The 14,783-nt window shown below is 37.9% G+C and overlaps 1 protein-coding gene across 2 annotated transcripts in view; it reads right to left on the bottom strand.

Annotated features, from left to right (window-relative positions):
* LOC102186455 (cytochrome P450 2C9-like) overlaps window positions 1-14,301 on the bottom strand; it is a 52,913-nt gene extending 38,612 nt beyond the window's left edge. For both annotated transcript variants that reach the window (XM_018041109.1, XM_018041110.1), the window contains exons 1-3: window positions 14,134-14,301; window positions 11,012-11,174; window positions 10,706-10,855 (exon numbers count right to left, since the gene is read on the bottom strand). In XM_018041109.1, the coding sequence (XP_017896598.1) occupies window positions 10,706-10,855; window positions 11,012-11,174; window positions 14,134-14,301 (481 nt within the window). The remainder of the gene's footprint in view (window positions 1-10,705; window positions 10,856-11,011; window positions 11,175-14,133) is intronic.

The following is a 14,783-nucleotide window of genomic DNA, read 5'->3' as shown; positions in this document are numbered from 1 at the left end:
TCACTTTGCCCACAAAGGTCCGTATAGTCAAAGCTATGGTTTTTAAAGTAGTCATGTATAGATGTGAGAGTTGGACAATAAAGAAGGCTGAGAGCTGAAGAGCTGATGCTTTGGAACTGTGGTGCTGGAGAAGACTCTTGAGAGTCTCTTGGACAGCAAGGAGATGAAACCAGCCAATCCATATCAGATGATCTGGTATTCTCATCTCCTTAAGAATATTCCACAGTTTGTTGTGAGCCACACAGTCAATAGAGAAAAGGAAAATTTTACCCACCTGAATAAGAGTTCCAAAGAATAGCAAGGAGAAATAAGAAAGCCTTCCTAAGTGATCAATGCTAAGAAATAGAGGAAAACAATAGAATGAGAAAGACTAGAGATCTCTTCAGGAAAATTAGAGATACCAAGGGAACACTTTACAAAGTTGGTCACAATAAAGAACAGAAATGGCATGGACCTAACAGAGCCATAAGATATTATCAGAGGTAGCAAGAATACACAAAAGAACTATACAAAAAAGATCTTAATGACCCAGATAACTAAGATGGTATGGTCACTCACCTTGAGCCAGACGTCTTGGAGTGTGAAGTCAAGTGGGCCTTAGGAAACATTATGTGAAAAAGATACTGGAGGTGATGGAATTCCAGCTGAGCTATTTCAAATCCTTGAAATAATGCTGTTAAAGTGCTGTAGTCAATATACCAGCGAATTTGGAAAACTCAGCAGTGGCCACAGAACTGGAAAAGGTCAGTTTTCATTCCAATCCCAAAGAAAGTCAATGCCAAAGAATATTCAAACTACTGCACAATTTCACTCATTTCACATGCTAGCAAAATAATACTCAAAATTCTCCAAGCAAGGCTTCAACAGTATATGAACCAAGAACTTCCAGATGTTCAAGCTGGATTTAGAAAAGTCAGAGGAACAAGAGGCCAAATTGCCAACATCTGTTGGCTCTTAGAAAAAGCAAGAGAATTCCAGAAAAACATCTACTGCTTCACTGACTACACTAAAAGCCTTTGACTGTGTGGATCACAACAAACTGGAAAATTCTTAAAGAGATGGGAATACCAGACCACCTCACCTGCTTCCTAAGAAATCTGTATGCAGGTCAAGAAGCAACAGTTAGAACTGGACATAGAAAAATGGACTTTCCAAAACTGGGAAAGAAGTATGACAAGGCTGTCTATTGTCACCCTGCTTATTTAACTTCTATGCGGAGTACATCATGGGAAATGCTGGGCTGGATGAAGCACAAGCTGGAATCAAGATTGCTGGGAAAAACATCGATAACCTCAGATATGCAGATGACACAACCCTTATGGCAGAAAGTGAAGAAGAGCTAGAGTCTCTTGATGAAGGTGAAAGAGCAGAGTGAAAAAGCTGGCTTAAAACTCAACATTAAAAAAACAAAGATCATACTATCTGGTCCCATCACTTCATGACAAATAAATGGGGAACAATGGAAACAGTGACAAACTTTATTTTGGGGGACTCCAAAATCACTGCAGGTGGTGCCTGAAGCCATGAAATTAAAAGACGTGTGCTCCTTGGAAGAAAAGCTATGACAAACATAGATAACATAGTAACAAACAGAGACATTACTTTGCAACAAAATTCCATCTTGTCTAAGCTATGGTTTTTCCAGTAGTAATGTATGGATGTGAGAGTTGGACCATGAAGAAGGCTGAATGTGGAAGAGTTGATGATTTTGAACTGTGGTATTGAAGAAGACTGTGGAGGAGTTCCTCGGACTACAAGGAAACCAAATCAGTCAATGTAAAGGAAATCAACCCTGAATATTCTTTGGAAGGACTGATGCTGAATGCTTTGGTCACCTGATGCCAAGGTCTGACCCATTTGAAAAGACCCTGATGCTTGGAAAGATTGAAGGCAGGAGGAGAAGGGCATGACAGAGGATGAGATGGTTGGATGGCATCACTGGCTCAATGGACGTAAGTTTGAGCAAGCTCCAGGAGATGGTGAAGGACAAGGAAGCCTGGCATGCTGCAGTCCATGGGGTCGCAAAGAGTCAGACACAACCAAGGGACTAAACAACAATACACAGTTAAAAACATTAGCAGAGTCAATGAAGCAAAAGCAGATGAATTTTTTAGAATTCCCTTGCCTTTTCTGTCATCCAAAAAATCCTTTAAGTTAGGCTTCAGCAGTACATGAACCAAGAACTTTCAGATGAACAAGTTGGATGTAGAAAAGGCAGAGCAACCAGAGATCAAATTGCCAACATAGGCTGGATCATAGAAAAATATGAATAAAATGTAAAATTTCTATTTCAAACATAAATCTGAGGTAAATGAAGCAGAAAAGGTAAATTGATGAAAATTTTTTAAAAACTGTCTTCTTAGGAATTAATTGTTAATCATTTATTTCAGATCAAAAATTAATTATTTGGGCAGAGTTGCCCTATGTGAACATCTGGGATATTGTTCTGTGTAGCTAGCAACAGAATAGTATATTTCAATCAGTTTTAAATGCATCATTTAAATCAAGATTATCATATTTCCAGTAAAGAAATCACATTAGAGGAAAAGTTTTCTTTTTTGGTAGGAGATCTATAAAGCAAAATTGCTGCAATGAAATAATCAATGAATAATAATCAATCATTTGTTATGTGGAGAGATAAAATGTTCATATCTATAGATTAATAATTACTTGAATAAAAAAATATACTGACAGAGTGACATCAGGAAGATGGTGACCTAGCCCTTGTTCTCCCATAGAAACACTGATTTAGAAATGATAAATGAGGTAAAAATTTTAATGAGGTTTTCAGAATCCAGTTAAGTGCTGCAGTACCATAGATGAGTACACAGCTAAGAACAGCCATATTAAAATTATAGAAGTGCGATTTCATTTTTCCTGTATTAGCAACTCCCCCAACCTGGCACAACTCAGTGCTGGAAGAGAATGTCCAAGGTGGTGACTATTCCATTGCAGAAAAGAGAAGGATGAAGTATGCATCCAATGAACTGACTTTTCAGGGGCTTCTTTAGGAAGTGGTTTCTGTCTTAACTAACTTGGGGTGCTCTCAGAACTAGGATAGTATGGATGTCTGGGACCACTGAGAATAAAGGAAAGTGAGGATAGTGGTTTGTTATGGCCAGCATGGCTTGGCACAATCTAGAGAAAGTGAACCACTTCAGCCTTTTTCTTGAAGGAGATGGGAGAGGAGTAGAGCTTGCACCTGGTGCTCTGGCCTTTTGCAGGGCTACCCAAGGGAATGGTATCTGTCTCATCTGATTCAGGGTACTAAGGGGGAACTTGCTGCAGACAGAAAACAAAAGGAACAAGAGATTACCTGAAATGAATTTGGCAAGCTTCACTAATTGTGAAATTCTGCACTCAAGGCCAGAGAAGCTGCATCTTCATTTTCAAAAGAAAAAGATTTCGGAGGCCCCCAGAATCCCTAGCCAAGATACCTGGTGAGAGTTTGCCTCATATAAAGACTGGGCCACAATAATGTAAAGCAATTATCCTCCAATTTAAAATAAATGAATTAAATATAAATAATTAAAAAAGAAGGCAGAATGAGCTGTGAACTACCCATTTAAGAAAAAAGAAAGAGTGGGAAGATTGGCAATTTTTTTTCAAAATCCTGGATTTTAGCATGAAGTCACAAAACACAGAAAGAAGCAGGAAACATGGCTCAAAGGTAGAAAATAAATCTCTGGAAACTGACCCTAAAGAAATGGAGATATTACTTATATGAAAATAATTTTTTAAAAATGTGATAAAGATGCTTCATCAGTTCAAGAAGATGATTCATGAACAAAATGAGACTGTCAACAAAGAGACAAAACACACACACAAAATCAAACAAGGGCTTCCCTGGTAGTCCAATGGTTAAGAATCTGCCTTCACATACAGGAGACATGGGTTCCATTCCCAGTTGGGAAACTAAGATCCCATATGCCTCAGAGTAACTAAGCCCATGCTAATATTATTTAATCAGAAGATCAAAAGGGAAAAATATGAAAAAGAATGAAGAAATCCTAAGGAACTTATAGAACACCAATAATTATATCAATATGCATATTATAGGGAAGAGAGATAGAAAGGGACAGAAAGCTTACTTGAAGAAATAGTGGCAAAAACTTTCCATATCAGGGGGAAAACTGACGCTCAGATTCTAGAAGGTCAACACACTCTAACTAGGATGAACAAAAGAATCCACATTGAAAGACATTGTAATCAAATTGTCAACAGTCAAAGATAAAGAGAGAAGTGTGATAACAGCAAGGAAATAGTGATTTGTCTCTTACAACAGAAGCATCATACAACTAACAACAGGTTTCTAAGCAGAGATGTTGGAGGCCAGAAATGAGTGGGATGATAAAGCAAAAAGAAAAAAAATTGTCAACCAAGAAAACTGTTAACATATTTGGCAAAACAATTTTCCAAAAAAAAGGACAAATAAAAGCTGAAGGTGTTCATCACCACTAGACATGTCTTACAAGAAATGCTAAAACATGTCATTAAACTTGAAACAATAGGGCACAGAACAACAACACAAAAACACAAAAGTACAAAGCTTACTGATATAAGTAAATATATAGACAAATCCAGAATAACACAGTAATGTAGAGGTGGTGCATAAACCACCATTACCTCTAGCATAGAAATTCAAAGATAAACTGACAAACCTTTACCTAGATTATCTAAAAAAAAGAGAGCAAGAGGGCAGGGACTTCCCTGGAAGTCTAATAGTTGAGACTGCACTTCCAATACAGGGGGCATGTGTTTGATCCCTGGTCAGGGAACAAAGATCCCACATGCCACGCAGCCAAAACACAACAAAAAAATAAATGAGTGAAAAGGTGTACAAGAAAGTCTCACTCAAAATAACAAATGCTATTTAAAATTTTTTAATTAAAAAAGAGAAAATTCAAATGAAAAACAATCAGAAGTGAAGATGAGACATTACCACTGATACCACAGAAATACAAAAAATGTTGAAGCAACTACTATGATGTCAACAAATTGTATAGCATAGAAGAAATGGATAGACAAGCTGTTAGGACTGAATCATGAAGAAACAGAAATTTTCACAAACCAAAAATGATAAGGTTGTCAAATCAGTAATCAAAACCCAACAACAACAACAAAAAGCCTAGAACCAGATAGTTTCACTGGTGGATTCCACAAACATTTAAGGATTAGAAACATTGCCAATCCTTCTCAAACTCTTTTGAACATATGCAAATTTATCAATGCAATATACCACATTATTAAAATGAAAAGCAAAAATCAACACAATAGATGCAGAAAAAGCATTTGACAAAATTAGAAATTCTTTTTGATAAAAACACTTCTATATTACTCAACATAATAAAGTGATATATGACAAACCTACAGTTAACATCATACTCAAAGGTGACAGTCTGAAAGCTTCTCCTCTAGGATCAGGAAAAATATAAGATTGCCCCCTCTTACCACTCCTATTCAACATAGTACTGGGGGTTCAGGCCACAGCTATCTCTCAGCAAAAAGAAATAAAATGTGTCCAAAGGAAAAGGAAGAAGTAAAAACTGTCTGCTTGCGCATCTTACGATCTTATGTATGGAAAGCCCTAAAGACCCTACTAAAAGCTTAGAACCAATCAGTGAATTCAGTAAAGTTGCAGGATATGAAGTCAACTTAAAAAATGAGACATTACAACTGAAAGTGATCTATGACAACCCCACAGCTAACATTGTACTCAGAGGTGACAGATCAAAAGCTTTTCCTCTAGGATCAAGAACAATAAGAATGCCCACTCTTACCACTCCTATTCAATATAGTACTGGAATCCTAGCCCCAGCAGTCTCTCAGTGGCAACCCACTCCAGTATTCTTGCTTGGAAAATTCCATGGACAGAAAAGACTGATGCTGCAGCCCCTGGGGTTGTAGAGTTAGATACGACTGAGCATGCATACACACATAAAGGAAAAGGAAGAAGTAAAAAAGTCTTCTTGCACATGCTATGATCTTATACATGGAAAACCCTGAAGACCCTACTGAAAACTGTTAGAACTAATCAGTGAATTCAGTAAAGTTGCAGGATATGAAGTCAACATAAAAAATGATTTGCATTTCTGTACATTGAAAACAAACTATCTAAAAGAAATAAAGAAAACAATCCCATTTTTCTCACAATAAAATGATAAAATGCTTAGGAATACATTTAACCAATAAATAAAAGTGTTTATACTGATCTCTCAAAGACAATGATGAAAATAATTAAATAAGGCATGAATAGCTATTTAGTGTCCATGAATCAGAAGTATTAATACTATTATTATCTCCATAATATCCAAAGCAGTCTGTAGATTCATTGTAATTTCATCAAATTCTATCAAATTCTAATGGCATTTCTTACAGAAATACAAAAAAAAATCATTCTAAAAATCCACATGGAATTAGAAAAAGACCCCAAATACCCAAAGAAGTCTCAAGAAGAATGGAAAATGCTGAACACATTAAAATTACTGACTTCAAATCATATTGCAAAGCTAAGATATCAAAAGAATATTGTACTGGCATAAAAACAAACACATAAACCAATGCAACAGAATTCAGAGCCTAGCAATAAGCCCATACATATATTATCAACTAATATTTGACAAGGGAGCTAAGAATACTCAGTGGAGAAGGTTAGTCTCTTCAATAAATAGTGTTAGGAAAACTACAAATTCACATGCAAAAGAATGAAACAAGACCCCTATCTTTACCACTCATAAAAGTAACTTTAAGTGAATTAAAGACTTCAATGGAAGACCTGAAAGCATAAAACTACTAGAATTAAACTTAGAGAAAACACTCCTTGAGAACGGTTTTGGCAATGTGATTTTTTAAATGTGACACCAAAAGCACAAGCAATAAAATAAAAAGTAAACTAATGGGACTACATCAAAGTAAAAAGCTTTTCTGCACAGCAAAATAAGTATGAAAGGAAACCTACAAAATGTGAGAAAATATTTGCAAACCATATTTCTTAGAAGGGGTTAATATCCAAAATATGTAGAGAACTCATACAATGCAATAAAAAGAAAAGCAACCTGGTTAAAAGTGGGCAGAGGAACTGAACAGACATCTGCCAAAAGACATGCAAATGGCCAACAAGTGCATAAAAGGTTCTCAACATTACCATGACACTACTGGAGGGAATGTAAACTTCTACAGTCACTGTGTAAAACAGTGTGGAAGTTCTTCTATATATTAAAAATAGAACTACCATATGATCCAGCATTGCTACTTCTGAATGAAATGAAAACAGAATATCATAGAGGTTTCTATACTTCATGTTTATTGCAGCATTATTTACAATATCTAAGATGTGGAGACAAACTAAGTCTCCATCAGCTGTTGAATGGATAAAGAAAAAATAAGTATACACACAAAGAGCTGACCCTTGAACAACATGGGAATGGAGCACTGACCCCCATCCCACGTGGCCACAGTTGAAAGTCCATGTACAACTTTACAGTTGGCCTTCCACATCTGCAGTTACATGTTCCAGGATCCAACCAAGCATGAATCATGTGGTACTGTAGCAAACACTTACTGGAAAATATACACATATCAGGAGACCAATGAGTTCAAACCCACATTGTTCAAGTGTCTGCTGTATATACATCACTTTACGTGCAGCGCTTGAGTGATATATACATATACACATACAATGGAATACTATTCATCCATGAGAGGAAGTAAATCCTTGTATTTGCTACCACTGAATCGATCATGAGCACATTATGCTGACTGAAATAAGACAGACAAGACAAATACTATATGAAATCACTTATATGTGGAATGTAAAAAAACAAAAATAAAAACAAAATAATAACACATGGAAACAGAGTAGAAGGATGGTTTTTAGGGGGCAGGAGGTTGGGGAAATAAGGAGATATTACTGAAAGAGTACAGATTTCCAGTTAGAAAATGAATCAGTTCTGGGGAATCTAATGCACAACAGTATTAATAGAGTTAACATAGCCATATTACATATCAAAAAATTGCTGAGACATTAGATTTTATATGTTTTCTAAAGAAAGGTAATTATGGGACTCGATGGAGGTGCTAGACAGTGCTATGGTAGTAATCTATTTCAATATATGAGTATATAAAATCAACATATTGTATACTTTAAACTTTCACAGTATCAATTATATCTCAATGAACCTGGGGGGAAATATTGAGTATAGACCACACCCATTCAGGTAGTTGATTTTTTAAAAACCTGGATAGGTAGGTGTAGTTACAGCTACTATGTAGGGAAAATGTATGGTTCATTAGAAAACTTTGCACTATCTATGTAGTTCACTCTTCTGTAATTCTATGGGAGATATTTTGCAACTTTTTCAATTTTCAACAATAGATAGTGACACAAAATAATTCTTGTCTCTAGACATACAAACTCTGTTCTGTAGAGATTCAGTTGACTTTCCTAGATAGTTTTGTCTACATTTGTACATTCATATCAACATTTTTTCACTCTAAATAAATCCGTACTCTTCCACCCTTGTCCTGTAACCTGGTTGGAACACTCTGTTACTACTTGTTCTAACTTATTTCCTCATTAATGAGTTATATAATATTTTTAACTTGTGTTCATTTAAAAAAATAAAGAAGATTGGTCAATAGGTATCTAAGACAATGTTAACATCACTAATCATTAAGTTTTGCACTGGTCTCAGTTTATTAATAACCAATGGTGTGGTTGGACCAGCCCTTGTGTTCATATTTTGACTGTGGAAGCTCCTCAAAAAACAGAAATATTCAATATAATTACTATATTACCTAAAAGTCCCATTTATGAGTTTTTATTCAAAAGAAATGAACTGATTTGGGATCTCAAATAGATATAGCCATGGGGTGGAAAGAACCTAAATACCCTCAATAATTAGCAAAAAGAAAATATGTAAATACACACAGTGGAGTATAATTCAGTCATAAACATGAAATAAATCTTGTCACATACTACGATGTGGATGACCCATGAGCATATTTTGCTAAATAGATAAGTCAGTCATGAAAGGAGCAATGTTGCATGATTCCAATTAAATGAAGTAGCCAAAGAAGTCAAACTCACAGAAATAGAAAGTAGATTGCTGGTTAGCAGGGCCTCGGGGAAAGGAAATGGAGAGTTCGATGGGTAGAGAGTATCAGTCATGAAGGACGAAAGTTCTAAAGGCCTACTGTGTGATTAACTTCCCTGGTGGTTCAGGCGGTAAAGCGTCTGCCTACAATGCGGGAGACCTGGGTTCAATCCCTGGGTCAGGAAGATCTCCTGGAGAAGGGAATGGCAACCCACTCCAGTATTCTTGCCTGGAAAATCCCATGGATGGAGGATCCTGGTAGGCTACATTCCATGGGGTCACTAAGAGTCAGACATGACTGAGTGACTTCAATTTCACTGTGTGATTGTAGTTAATAATACTGTCCTGCACACAATAATATGTTAAGAGGATAGATCTCAGGTTATATGTTGTTTACTATAAAAATACTTTAATTCTGAAGAAAAAAAAAAAACTGTAGCTGAAAAATCGGAGTCATTGTGACAAACACTTTGTGCCTGGTAGTGGGAAGTAAATATTTACCATAAATTTGTTATCAAAATCCAATAATGATGGAGCAAAGTTTGGCAACCTGAAAACAGAGTCAAATTCTAGTTCGAGAAGACAGGGTAAAATGGTATTAATTAGGTTGAAATATAGTTAAATAAAACATTTCATATTAATCACTTGGTTTGGTGTATTGTGCTGAATATGTGTAGCATATATTTTTTCAAAATATAAATATAGTGAGTATTGAGTAGCAAAAATCATTGATGTTGATATGTTTAAATAGTGCTGCCTTTACAGAGAGGGCTTCCCAGGTGGAGCTAATGGTAAAGAGCCTGCCTGCCAATACAGAAAACTTCAGAGGGAGACACGGGTTCAATCCCTGAGTCAGAAAGATCCCCTGGAGGAGGGGACAGCAACACACTCCAGTATTCTTGCAAGGAGAATCCTATGGGTAGAGGAGCCTAGTGGGCTACAGTCCATAAGGTCACAAAGTGTCGGACATGACCAAAGGGACTTAGCACGCACTCATGCCTTTACAGAGAACTCATGATTGAGGAGAACTTCACTGAGATAGATATTCCTAATGGACTGAAATTATAGATGACATGACTATTGGCCAGAACTTCAGGTCTGGGTCCTGGAATATCTCTCAGATGTGTCTGTGAGACAGAATATAAGAATATAGTTTAATTAGGTAAATACATATGACACTTGTTTCATGCTCCCTAAGGGCATGAGGAGGTCATTCCCACCCTGTCCACTTAACAAGTATTCCCTGGTGAAATGCTCTAAAACAGACAACCACATTTGTGATACAGGAAAACCATTGATCTCTCTATCATGAAATGATTCAAAACCATTCTTAGTGATTTCTGATACTAAAACAGGGCTCAGGAGACACTATGAATAAATGACTTTTTGTAACCACATGGTGTGTGTAATCATAGAAGTCCACACCCAGCAAGCATAGATACACAAAAGCCCGCTTGGTTCTCTTCTTCAAACACTCTCTCCTCCACATGAGGGCTGACAGTCATGACCCACAGGAAAGATGTGGCCCATCCTGAAATGCTTCCAAGAGGCATCATTGGAGAAAGAGAAGACTATTAAAGATAGAGCTATCAGAGCATAGAATTGCTCACCATTGGTTTTTCTCAACTCCTCCACCAGGCAGCGGGCTTCCTCTTGAACTCGGTCCTCAATGCTCCTCTTCCCCATCCCAAAATTTCTCAGGGTCATGAGGGAGAAGCGCCGCATCTCCTTCCATGTCTTCCCATTGCTGAAAAGGATTCCTACCAGGAGGAGAAATAGAACTAGGAGGGAGGTCCTAGGGAAGGAGAAGGAAGCTGACACTTGGCAGCCCCCCACATGGACCAAGCTCTGCTGGAGAGCTCTTCAAATTCCTGTTTCCATTCTGCCCACTCCCATTGCCAATGCTTAACACATACCATTTACTATATTAGCTCTTTCAGCCAGTGGAAATGCTCCTCTTCCAGAAAACTCCTCTCCCAGATCAATCAGGGCTTCTTTCACTGCTTCATATCCATGCAAGACCACGATGGGCTTCATGCCAAAATACACAGTGAACACAGGGCCGTAGAGTTTTGAGAGCTGTGAAGGGAGGCACACATAATAACAAAAGAAGTCAATATTTGAAACTATATTGTGCCTGAGGCAGAATGTATTATCATCCTACTATTATGCTTTCATTCTGCCACATACAACCTAAATATTTCTGAATTTGATGCATAAGTATGATGGTAATTGAAAAGAAGAGACATTACTTTGCCAACAAAGGTCCGTCTAGTCAAAGCTATGGTTTTTCCAGTGGTTATGTATGGATGTGAGAGTTGGACTGTGAAGAAGGCTGAGCGCCAAAGAATTGATGCTTTTCTACTGTGGTGTTGGAGAACTCTTGAGAGTCCCTTGGACTGCAAGGAGATCCAACCAGTCCATTCTGAAGGAGATCAGCCCTGGGATTTCTTTGGAAGGAATGATGCTAAAGCTGAAACTCCAGTACTCTGGCCACCTCATGCAAAGAGTTGACTCATTGGAAAAGACTCTGATGCTGGGAGGGATTGGGGACAGGAGGAGAAGGGGATGAGAGAGGATGAGATGACTGAATGGCATCACTGACTCAATGGACGTGAGTCTGAGTGAACTCCGGAAGTTGGTGATGGACAGGGAGGCCTGGCGTGCTGCGATTCATGGGGTTGCAGAGTCAGACACGACTGAGTGACTGAACTAAACTGATGATGGTAATTGTTACCATTTCCATTTCCATCTGTTATGCTAGGCAATGGCCCAAGTAACTGGTACCCAGATTACAATGAATTCTCATATCAGCACCTTCAGCAGGTTTATTTGCCTGGCTTATAAATAAGGAGTATATCATGAGAAATGCCGGGCTTGATGAAGCTCAAGCTGGAATCAAGATTGTCAGGAGAAATATCAATAACCTCAGATATGCAGATGACACCACATTTATGGCAGAAAGCAAAGAGGAAGTAAAGAGCCTCTTGATGAAAGTGAAAGAGGAGAGTGAAAAAGTTGGCTTAAAGCTCAACATTCAGAAAACTAAGATCATGGCATCTGGTTCCATCACTTCATGGCAAATAGATGGGAAAACAATGGAAACAGTGACAGATTTTATTTTCTTGGGCTTCAAAATCACTGCAGATGGTGACTACAGCAATGAAGTTAATAGGTGCTTGCTCCTTGGAAGAAAAGCTATGACCAAACTAGACAACATATTAAAAAACAGAGACATTACTCTGATGACATAAGTCTGTCTAGTCAAAGCTATGGTGTTTTCAGTAGTTATGTATGGATGTGAGAGTTGGACCATAAAGAAGGCTGAGTGCTGAAGAATTGATGCTTTTGAACTGTAGCACTGGATAAGACTCTTCAGAGTTCCTTGGATTGCAAGCAGATCAAACCAGTCAATCCTAAATGAAATCAACCCTGAATATCCATTAGAAGGATTGATGCTGAAGCTGAAGCTCCAACGTTTTGGCCACTTGATGGGAAGAGGTGACTCATTTGAAAAGATCCTGATACTGGGAAAGAGTGCAGGCAGGAGGAGAAGGCGATGACAGAGGACAAGATGGTTGGATGGCATCACTGACTCAATGGACATGAGTTTGAGCAAGCTCCAGCAGATAGTGATGGACAAGGAAGCCTGGCATGCTGCAGTCCACAGGGTCACAGAGTCAGACACGACTGAGCAACTGAACAATAACAACAACAATAAATAAGGAAACAGGTTGTAGAATTTCATTTCTTTTCCAGCATCCCATGTACATAGAAGATTTAAATTTGAAACTCTTATTCACCCTCTGATCCTTAATGAGCAAGGCATCAATCCCCGAGGCCCACCTTTAAACCATCACCTAGCTGGCTGCTTCAGAGCCATGTGCAGGGTTCTTCCAATGGGAATTCATATTCCCTAGCCCCCGATGAATACTAGAATTCGGTATTTTTAAAAATGAATTCAGATAACTTTAATGCCCAGCTTAGTTTGAGATCCAGTGGTGTCACTAACACAGAAAGGGAGGAATCATCATAGAGGCAGCGTTAGGACATGCATATCTCATGGAGGAACAATATCTTGCATCCTGCAGTATTTACCAGATGCAGACAGGAGCTTCCTGCAGAATCCAAATGAGTGCTTCTGCCGCCAGTGGAACCCCGACTGGTGACTTCTTTCTCTCATTCACTCATCCTGTGCTGAATGCAGAGCTATTTCCTTAATACCAACCACAATGTACTTCAGAAAAGTTCTATTTTCGTGGCCATCTGAACAAAACATACAGCTTATATAGTAAAAGACTTCTGCAAGGAAATCTCTAATCACAAAAAAACTTATCATTGACTTTCAGTCCCAAATCATAGCAAAAGGCTGTGAAACAAAAAAGGGAAGTAACACTTGCAACTTTTGCCACTTTATTACTTTGATTCTATTACTTGTGCAAAGACAAATATTTCTCTGCTCACAAAACATATTAATTCTTTTCTCTACTTATGACGACAGGCCAGAAAAGGCAACAGGAACACCAGAATTTACAGGGAGTAATTTGCTGATCTGTTTTAACAATGTGCCCAGGACTTCCCTGGTGGTCCAGTGGTTAAGAATTCACCCACTGATGAAAGTTCAATCCCTGGTGCAGAAAGATTCCTTATGCCAAAGGGCAACTAAGCCTGTTTTCCACAACTCCTGAGTCCATGTGCCCGAGAATCCATGCTCCGCAACAAGAGAAGCCACCACAATGAGAAGCCTGTGCACCATGACTAAAGAGTAGCTCCAATCTGCCACAACTAGAGAAAGCAAGGAAGACCCAATGCACTCAAAAATAAACTAATACAAACTAAAAGGTAAAAGAAAAAAAAAACAATGTGCTCAGAGAAACATATATTATTTTAAAAACTGGACTTAAATATAAATTTATTTATTTTAATTGGAGGTTAATTACATTAAAAAAAAAAAGATTTGACAACATAGTTGACCTGCAAAATAACTGGACTTAATTTACCCTTTTCAAGCCACTGGAGGAGCATAAAGGCTACTTACATTGGTTAAAGATTTGCTGATGTTCTTAACATCTAACTGTAGGATATTTCCAAGAATCGGGAGAGGAGTGGGGCCCGGCGGGAGCTTCCCTTTCCCAGAGCTCTGTTTCCAGAGTGAGATGAGAAGCAGGCAGGAGAGACAGAGCACCAGGACCACAGCCAGATCCATTGACACCTTCTCTTCCTACTCAGACGACTGTGAGCCTGAAATCTAAGTCCCTGCTGATCCAATATGGGTCTCTCTGAGGACTAAAGATATCAATCAATCACATCCACTTTATACTCTATTCTGAGTAGACTTTGGCCACTGATAAAGATAAAATTAAAGTACTTTAGTCTTGTTTTCCCTCTGTCCAGTAATGACTTTGGAGATTGCCATTTACTTGTACTGGGCTGGGATCCACATTTGATAATTAAAAAAAAAAAAATTTCCATTGTGCATTCAGGATTCAGAACCACTGAAATAAATAATTTGATGCCAAAAACCAGCTCAAAACTCTGGATTCAAGTCAATGATCAGTTGTAAATTTATGACTTGAAGACAATCAGTATATTCTATGCCATTTTTATTTATTTATTACTAAATTAAACAAGTTTATTGGAGTACACTTGATTTACAAATGTTAGTTTCAAGTATACAGCAAAGTGAAT

This window comes from Capra hircus, chromosome 26 (genome assembly GCF_001704415.2).
Source record: "Capra hircus breed San Clemente chromosome 26, ASM170441v1, whole genome shotgun sequence".
NCBI classification, from domain to species: Eukaryota; Metazoa; Chordata; class Mammalia; order Artiodactyla; family Bovidae; genus Capra; species Capra hircus.
The sequence above is the reverse complement of the archived record's forward strand: the minus strand, read 5'-3'. Positions and strand labels throughout refer to the sequence as shown.